Source organism: Carcharhinus amblyrhynchos, chromosome 12, assembly GCF_965287045.1.
Source record: "Carcharhinus amblyrhynchos chromosome 12, sCarAmb.v2.hapA, whole genome shotgun sequence".
Lineage (NCBI taxonomy): Eukaryota > Metazoa > Chordata > Chondrichthyes > Carcharhiniformes > Carcharhinidae > Carcharhinus > Carcharhinus amblyrhynchos.
The window spans coordinates 19,591,409-19,612,474 of record NC_137335.1 but is presented as its reverse complement, the minus strand read 5'-3'; the positions used below and the strand labels follow the sequence as shown (position 1 = coordinate 19,612,474).

Here is a 21,066-nt window from a genome sequence, read left to right as displayed (position 1 = left end):
TTATACCTGTAGCAGGGGAAACAGTAACTCCTGCTTTCTGAGACTATTAAAACAAAGTAGATTAGTTTAAAATAGGGACCATAGTGTGCCTTAACTATATCAAAGGTATCACAATGTGCCTCACTTATATACTATACAAAGGTATTGTCTGTATAAGCACATATACAACCTTTTTGAACACACATTATAGATTTAAACTGTATTTTTGTATTTTCTTGTGAGCTTTGGCCAACAAGCAATTTACCCCCTAGCATAATGGAAAATAGGTTTGATTAGACAGACCGCATTCTTTTGGAATAATGAAATATAAAGCAAATACCCAATTATCAGGGGCAAGCCAGGCAGATACAAGCTATCAAGGTTTTTGAAATAGAAAGATTTAACTTCTAGCTGCAATGAATAGACATATTCAGCCTTCACTGATTATTTGGGACAAAAAACAGATAAGGAAGATGACTCCTTTCTCTTTCCCAGGACTGCAGGTGTTAGGAGTGACCCTTGAACTATCGGATTTGTGTAGGTGAGGATATTAGGCAATGGGGGGGAAATGAATCAATGGGTTCGGTTGATGAATGAATCCCTAATTCTGCTAGAAGGTCGAATGCTATTGGCCAAAGTAAATAAAGAGTATGAATGTAATTGGACCATCCAGCTTGGATGACAGGTGAGGCAGGAGGATCAAATCTTCAGAAGTGTATATCTGTTGTGCTCATGTGAAGTAACATCAGAGAGAGATTAGAATTCTCTGACCATCTCTTTCCTAATACGTGTTGGGAATGTCTTTAACTGCATGCTGTCTTTCACAAGTCTTTGTGTTTGCTGAGATAGGCTGAATATAAGACCCCCAGTGGGACACCCCAAGAAAATCTCCTTACAATACTCTATTTCAGCTGGACAAAAAGACGATGGTGATGTTTTAAAAAAACTATATTAAGATTGCATAACAATGTTCCAGGAATCAGTCCCATCCAGAAAGGGATTACATATCCAGTTTCAACTTCAGCCCCGGCGCAGCTTTGTAATGAAATGTGCCAACCCATTCATAGTTGTCTTCATCTATGAACTTGCCTTCCCCTTCCAATCTGCAAAGGAACAACTTATGAAAATGTATATAATTGCAATGACATTTATAAATTTCTTTATATAAATTATACTTTAAAACATCTAAGTAGGATGGAATGAACATTGAATAAAACAGATAAGCTTATTAAAAGTTTAGCTCTCTACTTAATGAATTCTCTAAGAAATCAGTATAACAGCCACTCGTGTGTGTTCACTAAAGCCTAAATAAAACCTAATATCTGAACTCCAGAGAAGAAATTTGGTGAAACATTGGCTCACAGAAAAAAAGAATCAAATGTGATGGCATTCTGCGTTGAGAAAATACTGGAAGCAGCTTTTGATAGATCAGATAGAGAGGACAGTGCGAAACTGAGCCACATAGAATCAGATAACATAGCACAGGAGGAGACCATTCTGTCCATTGTGCCTATACCTGCTCCTCAAAAGAGCAAACCAATTAGTCCAACTTCACTAGCCTTTCCTCAAAACCTTGTAAATGTTTCTCTTTCAGCAGTTTATCGAATTCACTTTTGAAAGTTAATAATAAATATACTTCCACCACCTTTCAGGCAATGCATTCCAGATCACCATACCTCATGTTATAGGAAACGTCTCCTCATCTCATCTCTGGATTGTTTGCTAAAATCTCTGTGCTTTGTTTACTGACCTTCTGCATTGGAAATAGTTTCTCTATCAAAACTTCATTGTTTTAAACAATTCTATTAGATTTCCTCTTAATTTTCTCTGCCCTTAGGAAAACAGTTTCTCCAAGAAACTGAAGATCCCTCATCTCTGATACCATTTTTATAAATCTCTCCTGCTCCCTCTAATGCTTTGATATCCTTCCTAAGTGTAGCGCCCAAAACTGGACTCAGTGGCCAGAATCTTCCATTCTGGAGTCTAGGTTTGACAGCAGACATGGAAGTGGGAGTGATTCCTGCTGAGGTGGGCAGGATGGTTGACCATGCACAATCTTGTGTTGTTCGGTTTATTAGCAATGCATCTGTGAGGAACTTGTTGAATCAAAGAACAAAGAGCAAAGAAAATTACAGCACAGGAACAGGCCTTTCAGCTCTCCAAGCCTGCACTGACCATGCTGCCCATCTGAATTAAAACCTCCTACCCTTCCAGGGACCAAAGTCCTCTATTCCCATTCTAATCCTGTATTTGTAAAGGTGCCCCTTAAATGTCACAGTTGTATCTGTTTCCACTACCTCCCCAGGAAGCAAGTTCCTGGCACCCATCACCCTCTGTGTAAAAGACTTGCTTCGTACATCTCCTCTAAACCTTGCATCTCGCACACTAAACTTATGCCCCCAAATAACTGACTCTTCCACCCTGGAAAAAGCTTCTGACTATCCAATTGACTCTTCCATCCTGGGAAAAAGCTTCTGACTATCCAGTGGCAGTGGGGGACACAATGTTGCCATCTTCGCTTTTACCTTACCCACCTCTCCCACCATCCGCAACTCCCCACCCCCCACCCCAACACTCCACTCCCCAACCTCACAAACCCCCACCCTCCCACCACCACCACCACTCCCCCCGCCACCCCATCACTCCTCCCCAACCCCCACACCTCCCCCACCACTTCCCCAATCCGCAACCACCCCCCCCCCCCCACTTCTCCCACCCTACCCCCACCCACATTTTCTGTTTTTGGTTCAGATTAAAAATCAAAAAGGGCCACAGTACAGAGTACAGAGACTGTGGAAAACTCAGTGAATGGGTGCAGTAAGGCTAAGAGAAGTAAAACACTGGGACAGTGTACAAAATCTGACTGGACAGATGGTCTGAGAAAGCAGGGCAGAGAGCAAGGGAAGTCTAGATTAAACTACATTTATTTAAATGTAAGATGGCTGGCGGGCAAGGCAGATGAACTCAGGGCATGGACTAGGATATTATTATAGCTATTACTGAAACGTGGCTAAGAGAAGGGCAGGACTGGCAGCTCAATGTTCCAGGATACATTTTATCCTGTAAGGTAGAACAAGATGTAAGAAAGGAGGAGGAGTTGAGTTTTTGATTAGAGAAAACATCACAGCAGTGCTAAGACAGGATATATCCGACAGTTTGCCCATTGAGTTTATATGGATAGAATTGAAAGATAAGAAGGGAGAGATCATCTTGATAAGATTGTACTGCTGGCCCCCAAAATAGTCAGTGGGAAGTTGAGAAGCAAGTATGCAAGGAGATTACAGATAGCTGCCAGAAAAATAGGGTGGTAATAGTCGGGGACCCAAAATTGACTGGGACATCTATCACATTAGGTGCCTGTTGAATGTACTCAGGAGGAATTTCTCATTCAGTATGTGGATAGCCCAACTAGAGAGGGGGCAAAACCTGACTTCCTCTTGGGAAATAAGGCAGGATAGTGACAGAAGTGTCCGTGAGGGATCACCTTGGGACCAGTGACCATAATTCCATTAATTTTAAGATAGCCATGGAGAATGATAGGTCTGGCCCAAAAGTTAAAATCCTAAATTGGGGCAAGGCCCATTTTGATGGTATTAGATAGGAACTTTCAAAAGTTGATTGGGGGAGTCTGTTAGCAGGCAAAGGGATGTCTGGTAAATGAGAGGTTTTCAAAAATGTGTTAACCAGGGTTAACAATAAGCACACTCCTTTTAAAATGAAGGGCAAGGCTGGTAGAAGGAGAGAACTCTGGATAACTCAGGACATTGACGTCCTGGTCAAAAAAAAAAGGGAGGCATATGACATGCATAGGTAACTGGGATCAAGTGGATCCTTTGAAGCATATAGGGGGTGTAGGAGTAGAACATAGAACAGTACAGCACAGTACAGATCCTTCGGCCCTTGATGTTGTGCCAAGCTATGTTCGAACCCAAGATCAAGCTATCCCACTCCCTATCATTCTGGTATGCTCCATGTGCCTATCCAATAACTGCTTGAAAGTTCCAAAAGTGTCCAACTCCACTATCACAGCAGACAGTGCATTCCATACCTCAACCACTCTGAGTAAAGAATCTACCTTGGACATCCCTTCTATATCTCCCACCATGAACCTTAAAGTTATGCCCCCTAGCTACATCCACCCAAGGAAATAGTCTCTGCACATCCACTTTATCTATCCCGTCATTATCTTATAAACCTTTATTAAGTTGCCTCTCATCCTCCTCTGCTCTAAAGAGAAAAGCCTCAGCTCCCTCAACCTTTCCTCATAAGACCTACCCTCCAAACCAGGCAGCATCCTGGTAAATCTCCTCTGCACTCTCTCCAATGCTTCCACATCCTTCTTATAGTGAGGTGACCAGAACTGCACACAATATTCCAAATGTGGTCTCACCAAGGTCCTGTACAGTTGCAGCATAACCCCACAGCTCTTAAACTCAAACCCCCTGTTAATAAATGCTAACTATAAGTCTTCTTCACGGCTCTATTCACTTGAGTGGCAACCTTCAGAGATCTGTGGACATGAACCCCAAGATCTCCGTGTTCCTCCATATTCCTCAGAACCCTGCCGTTGACCCTGTAATTTGCATTCAAGTTTGTCCTACCAAAATGAATCACCTTGCACTTAGAGTTAAACTCCATCTGCTACTTTTCTGCCCAACTCTGCATCCTATCAATGTCTCTTTGCAGCCTACAAGAGCCCTCCAACTCATCCACAACTCCACCAATCTTGATGTCATCAGCAAAGTTAGTAACCCACCTTTTTTTTTAATCAAGTCATTGATAAAAATCACAAATAGCAGAGGACGTAGCACTGTTGACAAAGTACCTCATAAGAGGTTATTGCAGAAGGTCGGGGGACATGGAGTTGGGGGTAGGGTGTTAGCGTGGATAGAGGATTGGTTGTCAAATAGGAGGCAGAGAGTGGGGGTCAACGGGTGCTATTCGGATTGGCGGATGGTGACTAGTGGAGTGCCCCAGGGGTCGGTGCTGGGGCCTCAGCTAATTACCATTTATATAGATGATCTGGAGGAGGGAACCGAGTGTAGGGTGTCGAAATTTGCTGATGACACCAAGATTGGGGGAACGGCAAATTGTGAGGAGGGTGTGGAGAGTCTACAGAAGGATCTAGATAGGCTGGGCGAATGGGCCAGGAAATGGCAAATGGAATTTAATGTTGGCAAGTGTGAGGTGGTCCACTTTGGAAGGACTATTACTTACGTGGCGAAAAACTGCAGCAGGCGACGGTGCAGAGGGACCTCGGGGTCCTTGTGCATGAGTCGCAAAAACCCAGCTTGCAGGTGCAGCAGGTGGTCAGGAAGGCGAATGGGATGCTGACCTTCATAGCGAGGGGGATTGAATATAAAAGTAGGGAGGTCTTGCTGCAGCTGTATAGGGCATTGGTGAGGCCGCAGCTGGAGTACTGTGTGCATTTTTGGGCGCCGCACCTGCGCAAAGATATTTTGGCCTCGGAGGGAGTGCAGAGGAGGTTTACTAGGCTGATACCGGAGTTGAGGGGGTTGAGCTATGAGGAGAGGCTGAATAAACTAGGCTTGTACTCGTTAGAGTTTAGAAGAATGAGGGGAGATCTCATTGAGACGTATAAGATGATGAATGGGATGGATAGGATAGAGGTGGAGAGACTCTTCCCGCTCAAAAAAGACAGCAGGACTAGGGGGCACAGCCTCACGATAAAGGGGGGGCGGTTTAGAACGGAGTTGAGGAAGAACTTCTTCACTCAAAGGGTGGTGAATCTCTGGAATTCTCTGCCCGTTGAAGTGGTGGAGGCTGCCTTGCTAAATATTTTTAAGACGCGGGTTGATGGGTTTTTGATAAGAGAGGGGATTAAGGGTTATGGGGAGAGGGCGGGAAAGTGGAACTGAGCCACGACAGATCAGCCATGATCTTATTGAATGGCAGGGCAGGTTCGAAGGGCCAGATGGCCTACTCCTGCTCCTATTTCTTATGTTCTTGTGTTCTTATGATCCCTGTGGTACACCCTGGTAACTGGCCTCCGGTCTGAAAATTTTCCCTCCACCACCACCACCCTTTGGCTTCTATGAGATAGCCAGTTACTTATCCAATCAGCCAAATTTCCTTCTATCCCACACCTCTTTATTTTCTTCGTGAGCCTACCATGGGGAACCTTATCAAATGCCTCACTAAAATCCATGTATTCGACATCAACTGCTCTATCTTTGTCTACGCACTTAGTTACCTCCTCAAAGAATTCAATCAAATTTGTGAGGCAGGTGAAGTAGGTTTCTCATTGTTAACTTTCAAATTAAAGTGATCGGTCACACTTAAGTGTTACAGTTTCTGACATTTAAATTGATAGAATAAATTGAGTGCACAAAATAACCAACTTATAAATGGGAAATTGCTTGAACTTATAAGAGCTAAATAAGTTTAATTTTGACAAATAAAAGGTAATGGAAATAAAGTCTGTATGGGTTTTGTGTTTCAAAGAGGGATGTATTGAAACATGTTCAGTTTGTGATGTAACCATTTGAATATGAGACAATGTTACAAAGTAATATCTGTTTGTTTTGTGACTTTACTATACTGAGTAAATGTATCTGTGGTAATCCTCATGTCCACATGTAAAGTTTGCCGAATTGATTATGTAAATGCTAATATGTTGGGAGTTAATTTTTCTGAAAAGCTAAGGGCTCTGGAGAGTGTCAATGACTTTACAACAGATGACAAGATTTTTCATTGTACTTAGTTATTTGGGGTTATAAAATGCTTAAAGGGGAACAAATAAACCATTTGTAAAAATTATGTTATTCATAAATGAATTGATAAAATAGAATGATGGAGGAGTTTCCTCTATAATTTGTTAAACTGATGGAAAGCATTTGAATTACTTTAAACTTGTACTTTGGTCACATTGTGTTAATTGGGTCATAAAGAACATAGTATTTATATGCCAGAAGGTGATAGATTTTGAGCTGCGACTATGGAAGTTTAAATCTAAAATGGTAACTGTGACAAAATGTGTTTATTATGCAAATGTGGATCATTTTTAAATGACGAATACTTTGGAGAGTTAAACCTACCTCTTCAGCACTCTTTGGGTGCATGACCCTCCAAAATCCAAATTTGAATGTTATTTCCTTTTGCATTTGTATCAATGATTTATTATTGTCCTATGCATAATTCTGAACCTAAAATGGTGTTTAGAATATGCAATTATTTGTATTTGTAACGTGTTGTTGTCTGTAGCTTCTGGGATATTATTACTGTGCATGCCGATGTCTGGGCCTTGCTTGACTGTTGAGTGACTGGGGAATTCCAGACAAACACTGGTCCTGAGTTTGTGATCTGTCATGCTTCGCATTCAAGATGGAAGGGAGATATGTGACCTGTGCCTCCAGTGTCTACAGACATGGCCGATACCCAGAGATCATTGTGGCAGCACCTGACTGGACTCTTATCGATCAGGGGGATCAAGTCCTGTTTGATTGGCAATGACCAAAAGCGGCATAAAACTAAACAAGAACAAGATACAGTGATGGTGACCATCACCAGCAATGATCAGCAGTTGGAGAGCTACCACACCCGAGAAGGAAGGAAGGAAGGAAAACCAAAGCCAGAGTGCCAAGCCAGATCAAAGAACTATAATACGCAGAGGACGACCGAGACCGGTTCACAGATAAAGACCAGTGTTTGCTTGGGTATTTGCCAGTCACGCAAGATTACGTCAAGGTCTCGTATTGGACTTGAACTTTGGTATTTTCCTGTAAGATAACTTATTGTTGATTGTGTGGACACAAAGAACCCCAAGTTGTCTTTTGTTTTTTAACTGGGGGTGGGTCCATATGCTGGTAACATTTGGCTTTGGATTGGTCACGGGGCCATGCTTGGGCCTGGCCCAGACCAAAAGGAGTGAAAAGGGAAAGGGTTAATGGATTTTGTACCTGGAATGTATGCCAGAGTTTTGAAATGAAAACCACTGTATTTTGACTCACTAACAGTCTGAGGAATTATTTTACCAACAACACAGGACTTATCCCTCATAAAGCCATGCTGACTATCCCAGATTAAACTGCATCTTTCCAAATGGTCACAAATCCTACCTCTCAGGACCCTTTCCATTAACTTGCCATCCACTGAAGTAAGACTAACTGGCCTATAATTACCAGGGTCATTCCTATTTCCTTTCTTGAAGAGAGGAACAACATTCGCCACTCTCCAGTCCTCTGGTACAATCCCTGTGGACAGTGAGGACCCAAAGATCAAAGCTAAAGGCTCCGCAATCTTATCCCTTGCCTCCCAAAGTATCCTAGGATGTATTCCATCTGGCCCAGGGGACCTATCAACCCTGAGGTTTTTCGAAATTGCTAATACATCTTCCCTCAGATCATCTACCTCCTCCATCCTATCAGCCTGCATCATGCTCTCATCTTCAAAAACATGGCCCCTCTCCTTAATGAACACTGAAGAAAAGAATTCATTCAATGCCTCGCCTTCTGACTCCATGCACAAGTTCCCACTACTATCCTTGACTGGCCCTAACCTCACCGTGGTCATTCTTTTATTTCTCACATATGAGTAAAAAGCCTTGGGGTTTTCCTTTATCCAACCCGCCAAGAACTTCTCATGCCCCCTCCTAGCTCTCCTCTAAGCCCTTTTTTAACTCATTCCTAGCTACCTTGTAACCCTCAAGTGATCCGACTGAACCCTGTTTTTTTCATCCTTACATACGCTTCCTTTTTCCTCTTAACAAGACATTCAATCTCTTTTGTGAACCATGGTTCCCACACTCGGCTAATTCCTCCCTGCCTGACAGGGGCATACCTATCAAGGTCACGCAGTATTTGTTCCTTGAACAAGATCCACTTTTCATTTGTGCCCATACCTGACCGTTTCCATTTCTATCTTATGCTCCCTAATTCTTGCCTAATCGCATCATAATTACCCCTCCCCTAATTTTAACATTGCCCTGCCGTGTAACCTATCCCTCTCCATTGTAATAATGAAGGACACCAAATTGTGGTCACTATCTCCAAAGTGCTCTCCCACAAACAAATCTAACACTTGGCCTGGTTCATTATCCCAGTACCAAGTCCAATGTGGCCCCACCTCTTGTTAGCTTATCCACATATTGTGTCAGGAAACCCTCCACTGTATAAAAAGTGTCCCATCCAAACTATTCGAACTATAAAGGTTTCAATCAATATTTGGAAAGTTAAAGTCACCCATGATTACTACACTGTGACTTCCACACCTATCCATATTCTGCTTTGCCTTTCCTCCTCCACATCTCTATTACTATTTGGGGGCCTATAGAAAACTCTTAACAACGTGACCGATCTTTTCCTATTTCTAACTTCAGCCCATATTACCTTAGTAGGCAGATCCCCCTCGAAATGCCTTTCAGCAGCCATTAAGCTATCCTTGATTAACAATGCTATTCCTCCACCTCTTTTACCACTTTCCCTACTCTTACTGAAACATCTATACCCCAGAACTGCCAACAACCATTCCTGTCTCTGTTCTAACCATGTCTCCATAATGGCCACAATATCATAGTCCCAAGTACCAAACCACGCTCCAAGTTCACCTACTTTATTCCTGAGTTATTTAGAGTCAAGAGAGAAATCAAGAGGGCAGAAAGGGGACATGAGATTACTTTGGCAGGTAAGGCAAAGGAGAATCCAAAGAGTTTCTACAAATACATAATACATAAAAGGCAAAAGAGCAACTAGATAGAAAGTAAGGCCTCTTAAGAATCAACAAAGTCATCTATGTGCGGATCCAGAAGAAGTGGTTGAGACCCTAAATTAATATTTCTCATCAGTATTTACCCACGGCCCGGAATGCAGCCCCTGCAGCCCAGACCTATCGCAGCCCCACTGCTCCATTCCCTACCACCGATCACACGCAGAGTGGCAGCAGGCCCCCTCCCCCCCTTGGTCCTGCCCGCATTGGCTTTGCCTTGGCCCATGCCCCAAAGACCCCACTCCCTGGCACTGCCCCGGCACTGTCCCCCACAGACCCTGCCCCCATAGGCCGCATCCTTCATTTGTCACACCTCCTTGGCACTGCCCAAGGGGAGCCCCCACTTTGCACTCAGCCTCCCTGGGTGGGCCTCAATGGCCTCCAGTCCCACTGGCAATGCCAACACAATTGTTCCCCATTCATGGGGAGCAGATGTTTTCCTTGCCGGACAGAACCTCTCCCAGCGAGGTCACAAAAGCAAACAAGTCCAGACGATTGAGCGCCGGGCTCACTAAACACATTGAAATGTATAATTTAAATAAATTAACCAGCCTCTCACCCATTTCTGCTGAGAGGCTGACCGCACCGGAAATCCGGGTGTTGTAAAATCGCAACAGATGCGAAAACTGCCGCCAGTTGCTCCAGCTGCTTTATGCCTGATTTTACGACATTTTTCCACTGCAAAATGGGTGCAAAGTGGCCGCAAAATTCCACTCCATGTGCCAAATGGTCTCCTTCAGTGCTGTAAAGTTTTATCAGTCTATTCACATATATTTTCTTTTAACTAAATAACCAGATCTCTCTTAATGTTTATCGTCACTTACTTGTTCTCATTGAAGTTTCCAATATATTTTAACCCATTTGGCCATGTATAGGTCCCTATACCGTGGAATTTGTTGTCTTTAAATTCTCCTTCGTATATCGCACCTGATGGATGTTCTAGTTTTCCAGTGCCATTTATCTTTGAGAAAGCACAAAATTTCCATGAAGGTAATGTAATGTATTAAGTATTGTATTAGAAAACTGTTATTGAATGACTTACTGAAGGAATGTAAGAACAGGAATAGGTCAATCATTCAGTGATGTTACCATCACTGAAGCCTCCACTGTCAACATCCTTGGTGTTACCCTTGACCAGAAACACAGCTGGACAAGCCACATACACAGTAGCTACAAGAACAGGTCAGAAGCTTAGAATACTGCAGTGAGTAACCTACCTTCTGACTCACCAGAGCCTGTCCACCATCTACAAGGTACAAGTCAGGAGTGTGACGGAATATTTCCCACATGCCTGGATGGGTGCAGCCCCAGCAACACTCAAGAAGTTTGACACTATCCAGGACAATACAGCCTGCTTGAATGGCATCCTTGGACAGCACCTTCCAAACCCAGGACCACTTCTATCTACAAGAAGGGCAGCAGATATGTAGGAAAACCACCACCTGCAAGTTCCCCTCCAAGCCACTCACCATCCTGATTTGGAAATATATCGCTGTTCCTTCACAGTTGCTGGCCAAAATCCTGGAATTCCCTCCTTCATTGGCACTGTGGGTCAACCCACAGCACATGGACTGCAGCAACTCAAGAAGGCAGCTCACCAAGGGCAACTAGGGATGGGCAATAAATGCTGGCCAGCCAGCAATGCCCATGTCTCACAAATGAATAAATAAATGAATAAATAAAACCTACAGCACGTGAATTGCAGTGTGTCAAGAAGGCAGCTCACCACCACCTTCTCAAGAGCAACGAGGGGTGAACACTAAATGCTGGCCAGCCAGCGATGCCTATGTCCCATGAATGAATTTTAAAAATCAGCTCTTTGAGCCTCTCCCCAATCAAACAGCTCATGGTTAATCCATATCTTAACTTCGTTGACCCTGTCTGATTCTTTGTCTAACAAAAATCTATCAGTATCAGTTTTGAAATGTTTGATTGGCCTAGACTCTCAACAACCTTGTGGGGAAAGTTCTATATTTTCAATTCCCTTTGTGTGAGGAAGTGCTTCCTGACATTATCACTGAATGGATTTATTAAACCGTTCAAACACTCTGAACGTAGGTTGAACTCAAACATCACAAGCAGAAGAAAAGGATGAAAGATATCAATCAGAAAACAAATTAAATAAATTGCAAAACAAATGGGCTTTTTAATACAATTCTGGGAATTAGCTGACTCCTTTGCTTGACCAGTCTCATAGCATAACCATGTTATAAAATTGGGAATATGCATTTTTGATAACTGACTGGCAATCCTGTGAGGTGATAGCATAGCAGTATAATGCAGAGGCTTGGACTAATGGCCTAGGGGCCTGAGTTCAAAGCCCACCATGGCAGCTTGGGAAATTAAACTGCATTAATAAATCTGGAACAAAGACTGAAAGGAAAATGGAAGGGAGGAAGGAACTCATGAAAATTACAATCACCAAGCGGTATTGAGCAAATTGTTGGGTCTGCAGGTAGACAAATCCCCTGGTCTGGATGGATATCACTCTAAGAGCTTGAAAGCAGTGGCTAAGGATATAGCTGATGCATTAGTTTTAATTTTCAAAAATTGCCTAGATTCTGGAAGGTTCCATTAGATTGGAAGGTAGAAAATGTAATTCCTTTATTCAAAAAGAGAGAGAGAGAGAGAGAGACCCAAAAACAGGAAACTACAGGCCAGTTAGCCTAATGTCTGTTATAGGGCAAATGTTAAAAGTCATTACTAAAGATGTTACAGTACGGCACTTGAAAAAAATTCAAGGCAATCAGATAGAGTCAACATCGTTTTGTGAAAGGGAAATCATGTTTAAGCTATTTACTGGAGTTCTTTGAAGGAATCACATGAGCTGTGGATAAAGGGGAACCGGGGGATGTGCTGTACTTAGATTTCCAGAAGGCATTTGATTACATTCCACAACAAAGATTATTGTGTAAAATAAAAACTCACATTGGGGGGCTTAACATATGGCATGGATAGAAAATTGGCTAGCTAACAGGTAACAGAGCTAGCATAAATGGGTCTTTTTCCAGTTGGCAGGTTGTGACGAGTGGTGTACCAGAGATCAGTGCTGGGGCCTCAACTTTTTACAATTTATGCAAATGTCTTAGCTGAAAGGACTGAAGATAGAGGGCGGAATTCTCCTTTTTCTCTTCTAAGTGTTTGCCCAGACGAGAAAAGTGGTGTGTCTTGCCGGTTGCACAGATGGCTTTTCTCGCCATATTGTCCAACACTTAAGAAAAAAGTTCTGGAGGCATGTCTCACACTGTCACTGTCACAGTGGTGGGGCAGGGCCTGATAAAGCTGACAACTTTGGGTATCCAGAGATGTGGCCCCTTTCTTAAAGGGTGCACTGATCTCTGGTTAAAAAATAGGAGGCACCCCCATGCACATCAGAAACTCAGCCCCCCCTCCCCACCCCCGCCACACGGGGAATCCCCTCCCATGGGGCTCCCCAGAAAACGGCTTAGTACTAGGGTGCCAAGTGGCAATGCCAGGAGCTGTACTTCCCTGTGTACCCTGGCAGGTTCCCCTGGTTCCTAGTTCTAAAATAAAAGCAAGTTACTGTGGATGCTGGAATCTGAAACAAAAACAGAAAATGCTAGAAAATCTTAGCAGGTCTGATGGCTTTTATGGAAAAAGAACAGGGCAAAGGTTTCGAGTCTGACCCTTCATCAAAGGCCTGGGTAGGAAATAATTACGTCATTGGTGGGCTGGGGACAATCACGTCCTGAGCCGGTAAAAATCTTGGTTTTGAGCTCGTGAGATTTTGCACCAGTGTCAACATTTGCATCCACAGCTAATGGGGGCACAAAATCCCAGCCATAGTTTGGTGACAAACACAAAGATAGTTAGGGAAGTAAATTGTAAAGAGGGAGTAAGAAGGTTACAAACAGACATAGATAGGTAAAGTGAGTGGGCAAAAATCTGGCAAATGGAAAATAATGTGGATAAATGTGTAATTGTCCATTTTGGCAAGAAGAATGAAAAAGCTTATCTAAATGGTGAGATTGCAGAACTCTGAAATACCGAGATCTGAGTGCCTAGTGTATGAATAACAAAAGGCTTGTATACAGGTAAAGCAAGTAATTTGGAAAGCTAGTAGCTTATTTGTTTTACTTGTTATAATTTGTTATTATTTGTTGGGAGGGGAATTGATTACAAAAGTAGGGAGATTATGCTTCAGTTATGCAGGGCATTAGTAAGATCACATTGTAGTATTATGTACAGTATTGGTCTCCTTATTTAAAGAAAGATGTAAATGCATCAGAAGCAGTCAGAGAAAGTTTACTAGACCAATACCAGGAATGGGCGGGTTGTCTAATAAGGAAAGGTTGGACAGGTTAGGCTTGTATCCACTAGAGTTTAGAAGAGTAAGAGGTGACTTGATTGAAACCTTTAAGAGCCTGAGGGATCTTGACAGAGTGGCTATCGAGAGGATGTTTCCTCTTGTAGAATCTTGCACTAGGGGTCAATTTTTAAAAATAAGGGGTCACTCATTTAAGAGAGATATGAAGAAAATTTTTTTCTCTGAGGGTCGTGTATCTCTGGAACTCTCTTCCTTAAAAGGCAGTGGAAGCAGAGTCTTTGACTAATTTTAAGGCAGAGTTGGATAGATTCTTGATTAAAAGAGAGTGAAAGGTTATCGGGGGGGGGGGACAGGAATGTGGGTTTGAAGTTACAATCAGACCAGCTGTGATGTTACTGAATGGTGGAGCAATTTTGAGGGTCCAAGGGGTCTACTCCTGCAACTAATTTGTATGTTTGTATGTCCATAACTAGTGTCTGTAATAATAATCATGAAACTACTGGATTGTCATGCAAAGCCATCTTGTTCACTGAAAATTAGTCTTTAAGGAAGCAAATCTGCAGTCTTACCTGGTCTGACCTACATGTGACTCCAGACCCACACCAATGCAGTTGACTTTCTGTGAAACGGCCTAACAAGCCACTCAGTTCTAAGCAGCTAATCACCATCTGCTAAAGAGCATTAAGGATGGGCAATAAATGCTGGACTGGGTGGCGCGGTGGCAGCGTGGCTAGTATTGCTGCCTCACAGCTCCAGGGACCCAAGTTCAACTCCAGCCTTGGTTTCCTGAGTGTGTGGAGTTTGCACGTTCTTCTCATGTCTGTGTGGTGATTCGTCATGCTAAATTGCCCCTCAGTGTTCCAAAATATATAGATTGGGGGATTCGCAGGGTAAATATATGGGGTTACAGGGGAAACCTGATGAAGGGTTGGTGCAGATTCGATAAGGTGAATGGCTTCCTACTGCCCTGTAGGGATTCTATGAATGTTTGCATCCTAAGAACGAACATAAAATCAAATCAAATTATAAGTTTAGCATTATTAAACTTAGATTAACATACCAACCGTCAGCCTTTCAGTCCATTGTATCAGTTTGTTAATGTTTTACAAGAGTACCAGTTACTTTTTTAAACTGGCATTGAAAATTGTCAACATCAAATAATCATTTATTTTGAGATAAAAGCAAAAATGCAGGAGATACTCAGCAGGTCTACATCTTTGTAAGTGAAACAGAGTTAATTGGGACAATTCTCCAGCCTCGCGCACCCTGGCACAAGGGGAGGGGCCTGAAGGGTGTTCCTGAAAGGCTTTAGGCAACCCCATAAAGGAGCATTGTGCGCTTGGTGGGAGAGTGCCTGAGACCCTGTGTCAGCAAGGATGGATGGGGGTGTACCAGGTCACCCTCATGTTTGCATGGGGGAATGGGTGATCTGGATATTTAGTGACGGAGGGGAAGTTGCTCCTCTGGGGTAAAGGTTGGGGGTATTCCCATGTTGTGTTGCAATGTCTGTGGGAGGGACAAGGGGACCTTCAACTTAACTGTGAGATTTAAAAACAGTGTCCCAATTTCTGAAGTGGTGGATTTACTGGCTTTATTGTGCAAAACCCTCCAGGCTTAGTCTGTGGCACCACTTCAACTTCTTCAGAAAGATGCTTGTCTTCACATAGTTAACATTCTGACCACACAAACAACTGCCACAGTTCAGGCAAGAAGCCACAAGGGGCCCCTCATTGAGGAGAGGCCCATTTGCCCTCTCTGGGGAACCCAGGAGAGCGGCCATAGCGCACTTTACTAACACCCAGTGTAGCACCCACAGGCTCCTTACGTGTGAAGGAGGGATTGTGACTGCAGCATTTCAAACCAAGGGGTTGCCGGCAACTCCCTGAAGGCTACCGAGGTGTAATGTCAACTGTGATTCCTGAAAGGGGCTGGGGCTTTGTGGGGTGGTGGAGGATGTACTGTCAATCAAATGTTACATGGCAGGTCATACTGTGTCTTCCCAGCTCTTTGGAATCTGCCATCCTGCCAGGAAGAAGGTGACGTGATGCTCACTTAGGAGGTTCCGCTGGGCATCCTTCCTTATCTGAGACACCAAGAGGTGCTCTGTCTCATCCATGCTAGTCCTGGTCCTCCTACCAAGTTCCTCAGCGTCGATAATTCAGCCATCCCTCATGGCTAAACTTTATCAAGTCTTAGGGAAAGAGGCAGTCACACACAAGGACATGAGGCTCACAGGCATGGGACCACTGAGTGGACTCCACTCTCACCACATCATCATGTGCTCCATAACTGATGAGGTGAAGGGAGGGATGATGTGGACAGGAGGCCATGTGGCAAAGTGAGGAGTATGGGGCAGTGTCTGTGACCATGCAAGCTATCTGGTGTGGGCAGCAGCTGCTGTAAAGCAGCTGGGTGGCAGGAATGCTGAGGATTGGTCAGCCTGTAACCACTTGATCACAATCAGGATTAGAGGGGAGGTTACAGTGAAAGGATGGATTATAGTGCTCACTATTGTTCTCTCATTTTTCCACATCCTCACAGACTGAAGATGAATACTGGATTGGAGCCAGGCCAGCTTGTATTATTGCTGCTGATAGGTATCAAGATATGCAGGAGGTGGCGAGAGCACCAGGACAAGCCCAGGCTTGACATAGAAACCACAGGAACCAGCCATCAGGGTGTTGCCACAGAGGCTCAGGTGCTGGCCGCCCATTGTGGGGGGGGGGGGGGGGGGGGCGTTGTCGCAGGAGGAAGAGAGGAGGAACAACAATACTGTTGTACACATGTCTACAGGAGGCCCTCGCTAGTCTCTTCATGTGTCACAAAACATCTGCCGCTGGCAACTCTACCTATACAGGGACACAATGTGGCACCCGTGGCAGGTAATCACACACCTGGGACAAAGAGGAGGAACAGGATACCCACTCCAGTGGCTGAGAAAGTCACGGTTGCCCTGAACATTTATGAAATTGGATCTTTCCAGAGCTTAAATGGTGGCCTGTGTGGGGTCCATACACAGGTGTATCTGCAAGGTAATGAATGGCTTGTGTGCCCAGGCATCAGACTACATCACCTTGAACATGGACCAGGCTCACCAGGATGCCCAGGTTGCAGGACTTATTGCCATCACTGGGCTGTTCCAGGTCAAGGGGGTAACCAAGGGCACCCAGGTTGCTCTTGGAGCACCATACCAAGAGGAAGTTCCCTTCATCAATAGGAAGGGGTTCCACTTCCTTAACATATAGCTGGTGTGTGACTATCAGCTCAACGTTATGCACGCCTGTCCACATTTTCCTGGGAGCGTGCACAATGCCTTCATTCTGGCAAACTCGGGGGCATCTGGTGCCTTTGAGGATAACCCTCGACCAAGTGGTTGCCTAGTGGGGGACAAAGGTTACCAGATAAAGTCATGGTTAATGATGCTTGTGTGGAGACCCCAAACCGAGATGGAGAACTGACACCACCAGAGCATCATCAACGGGTGCATAGGTCTTCTAAAGATGTGGTTCCGTTGACTGGACTGCTCTGGCGTGACTCTCCAATACAGCCCCCAGAGGGTAGCTTTGATCGTGGTCCCTTGCTGCGTGTTACAAAATAACCCAACAGCAGGGGGACATGCTGGAGGAGTAGCAGGAACAAGCGGTCTCGTCAGAGGAAGAGGACCAGAAGATATCCAGGAGGAGGCCAAAGAGGACCTGGAGGGTGCTACAGGACCAGAGGACCAGGTCTTAGAGCCTCCAAGTATGCTGCCAAGGAGGATAAATATTTGGCAGCTCATTCCCTACCTCCCACCCCCTCTTCTTCTCAGACCAATGGTTTAATAGTGAATGTTACATTTTGTGCCCCTTTCTGTCTAACTAACACTGTAAGACATCATCCATGCCAACTCAATGGGCCTGCAGTCCAACTTCTTAATCTTTTGTGGTCTCCCACTACTTCTAGTTGTTTCCAAAGATTGCATATCAGAGCGGGGGCGGCCCATTGCTTTCCGCACCCTATGGTCTGTGATTCCTTTGGCAGGCATCCTCTGGACTTTGACCTGGAGGGCTCCAGCCAATTCTGGGAACAAGGTGATGTGTCACTTTGTTCTGCCTGCTTCCTAGGAGGTGCACTAGTGTCAAGATTGGGGGTGTGGGGGTTCTGAAGGACTAGAGACTGTCTAAGTCCACCTAGAGGAAGGTCCTGGGATAAGCTCCAGTGCTTCTCCCTCTCAGGTGCTCTGTGGCTCCTGGGTCACTCACTGGGATGGAGGGGCTGCTGAATGAACGCCAGATGCCACAATGTCATCTGGCAATGCCAGTCTTGGAGGCCAGTCGTTGTCTAAGCCACGTTGGCAATGACCTCCAACGACCAACAAAGGTCCAAGTTCTGGAGCACCACTGCAATGTCCTGCTGCACCTGTGAGATGTTTGTGTCTGACTGCACCCTTCTGTCCTGCGCCTTAACTGTTGACATCACGGAGTGAGCCAAGCCTTGGAAGTCATGAGACATGGCTGGGATGTCTTGCCCCAGGCTTCCTACTGCAGACGCCACCCTTGCAGTGCTGGTTTGGGTACCAAGCACTGCCAACACCACCTCCTTTTGGACTCCTTCAGGTGGCCGTGCACTTTCTAGAATGTTATTGGCATCTCCTCCTGTAAAGCCTGGTTCTGCTTCAACATCTGTGCCAGTGTTGGGATAACCTTTTTCAATGAATCAACAACTGCCTTGGGGGGAGCTGGCTCGTGGGAGCCAGCAGACCTCCAAATGCCTACTTCCATCTGATATGTGTGGTACTCACCACAGAGTGCCCCAAAAGCCTGTCCACTAACATGTCCCACTGAGGTGAGCCTCTCTGAGCTGGTGGAAGGTGCTGGTGAAAGATGTGCCGAGAATTTGGTGTCCTTCCCAGAACTGTCTGTGGCCCAGGGTGCTCTGATGGGGCCTGGGAGCCCAGATGGTCTAGCCTCATCTGATGGAGATCCTGGAACAGACATGACATGGGGTCAGCTGATGGGAATATCAAGGATGTGGAAAAGGATAGTCACTTGATACAAGTCATTTGACTAAAGGTGCATTAGACTCTACTTCCTTGAGGCATTCTGACCTTGCAGTCTGCCACCACTCGCTCAGGGGCAACCCCACGATTACCAGGGTCCTCTCCTCACAGGGGGTACAAAGAGGCAATTGTGAAACAGTGATCCAGCAGTTATGGGGGGATTCACAGCAGGTGCTATATATGAACACTGCGACTAGTGATGGGGATTGCTGCAAACAGGGGTGGAGGAATATAAGGATACTAGTAATTGGGTGCTTGAAGGTTGTGAGGTTTTAAGTGAAATGCCAGAGGTTAGGGATGGGAGTGATGCCAGGGACAGACAGGTGGGTAGTCAACCCTTGCAACTTGGAACATTCATATTCTTTCAACATTGAAGTGCAGTCCTCCTTGGAATGCTGTTGCAACTGACAGTCTCTGCCACTGTATCCTAGGTATCAGCCACCAGATTGGTAGGTTGTCTCCTCCCAAGCCTTGAAAAGAGGGTGGCCGCTCTCTCCTCAATAGCATCCGGCCCATTTCAGCACTCAGAAACCTTGGTGCAGGTCTTCTTGCAGCCATGGTTCTGGCTGAAATGAGCTTGGATGCTGCAGAGAGCACTTAAATGTTGCTCCCACTTGTCAGGGCTAAGAGCTGATTCCCAACTCCAGCAACTCAGCCACTGCTGGAATGGGAAAATCAATGTGATTTACATTGGGGCCGGGCTGGCCAATTAGAATAGGCTAAATGAGGCCTGCTGAGCACTGCCAGCATTGTCATTTAGAGCCGAGTCAAGTGAATCATGCCCTTGGTCATTTTTTGGGAGAATTTGGCCCAATGTTTCAAATCTGTATTCAAGTCAGGTGCTGCCAGACTTACTAATATTTCCAGAATTTTCTGTTTTTATTTCAGAGTTTCAGCATCAGCAGTATTTTGCTTTTATATCCAGTTAGAAGTACGTGTCTAGTCACCCAGAGAGATTTATTCATCACCTCTGCAGCATTGGCAGAGGGTTGGGATGCTACTACCATCTTGCTGTTTTAGCTGGATAAAATGTGAGGGAATGAGGAGATTACAGAAGTGAAACAAGTAAAGCAGATAAACAATTTAACAATAGTTTGAAATGCAACCATGCTGGTGTTTATGCTCCACCAAAGCCACCTCCCAACACCTTTCATTTAATCCCAAACACTGGCAAACTTGTACTATCTACAAAATGCATTGTAGGAACTCACCAAGGTTCCTTAGGCAGCACCTTGTAAACTCAATGACCACTACCCTCTAGAAGGACAAGGGCAGCAGATATCAGAGAACACCACCACCTGGAGGTGTCCCCTCCAAGTCACTCACCATCCTGACTTGGAAATATATCGCCTTTCCTTCACTGTCACTAAGTCAGAATCCTGGAACTCCCTCCTTAACAGAACTGGGTGTGTCTACATCTCAGGGACTGCAGTGGTTCAAGATGGCTGCCCACCACCACCTTCTGAAGGGCAACTAGGGATGGGCAATAAATGCTGATCTAGCCAGCAGTGCCCAAATCCCATAAATGAATTTTAAAAATTCAATCAACATATCCTTCTACTTCTGTCTCCTGTACCTACTTATCTAGCTTTCTCTTGAATGCATCAGTACTGTTCACATCAACTACTCTTTGTGGTAGAGAATTCCACATTCTAACCATTCCCCAAGTAAAGAAATTTCTCCAGCATTCCCTGTTAGGTTTATTTGTATTTATCTTACATTTATGGCCCCTCATTCTGTTTTCCCCTATATATACTTCGCACTTACTTTATCAAACCCTTTCATAGTCAGGTCTATTGGGCACTCCTCAGTCTTCCCCCAGAGAAAGGAGCTCTAAGCTGCTCAATCTGTAGATATGACCTCTCAATTTGGCATTATTCTAGCCAATGTTTGCACCTTCCATATCCTTCTTATAATATGGAGAAATGTTCACAGTACTGTGTGGAGTTTGCACATTTTCCTCGTGTCTGCATGGGTTTCCTCCGGGTGCTCCGGTTTCCTCCCACAGTCCAAAGATGTGTGGGTTAGGTTGATTAGC

At 44.7% G+C, this 21,066-nt stretch overlaps 1 protein-coding gene across 1 annotated transcript in view; it reads right to left on the bottom strand.

Annotated features, from left to right (window-relative positions):
• Positions 1-909: 909 nt before the first annotated feature.
• The window catches only part of morn2 (MORN repeat containing 2), a 57,345-nt gene continuing 37,188 nt past the window's right edge, over positions 910-21,066 (bottom strand). The window contains exons 5-6 of the mRNA XM_080200165.1: positions 10,527-10,663; positions 910-1,082 (exon numbers count right to left, since the gene is read on the bottom strand). Of these exons, the coding sequence (XP_080056291.1) occupies positions 980-1,082; positions 10,527-10,663 (240 nt within the window). The 3' untranslated portion in view covers positions 910-979. The remainder of the gene's footprint in view (positions 1,083-10,526; positions 10,664-21,066) is intronic.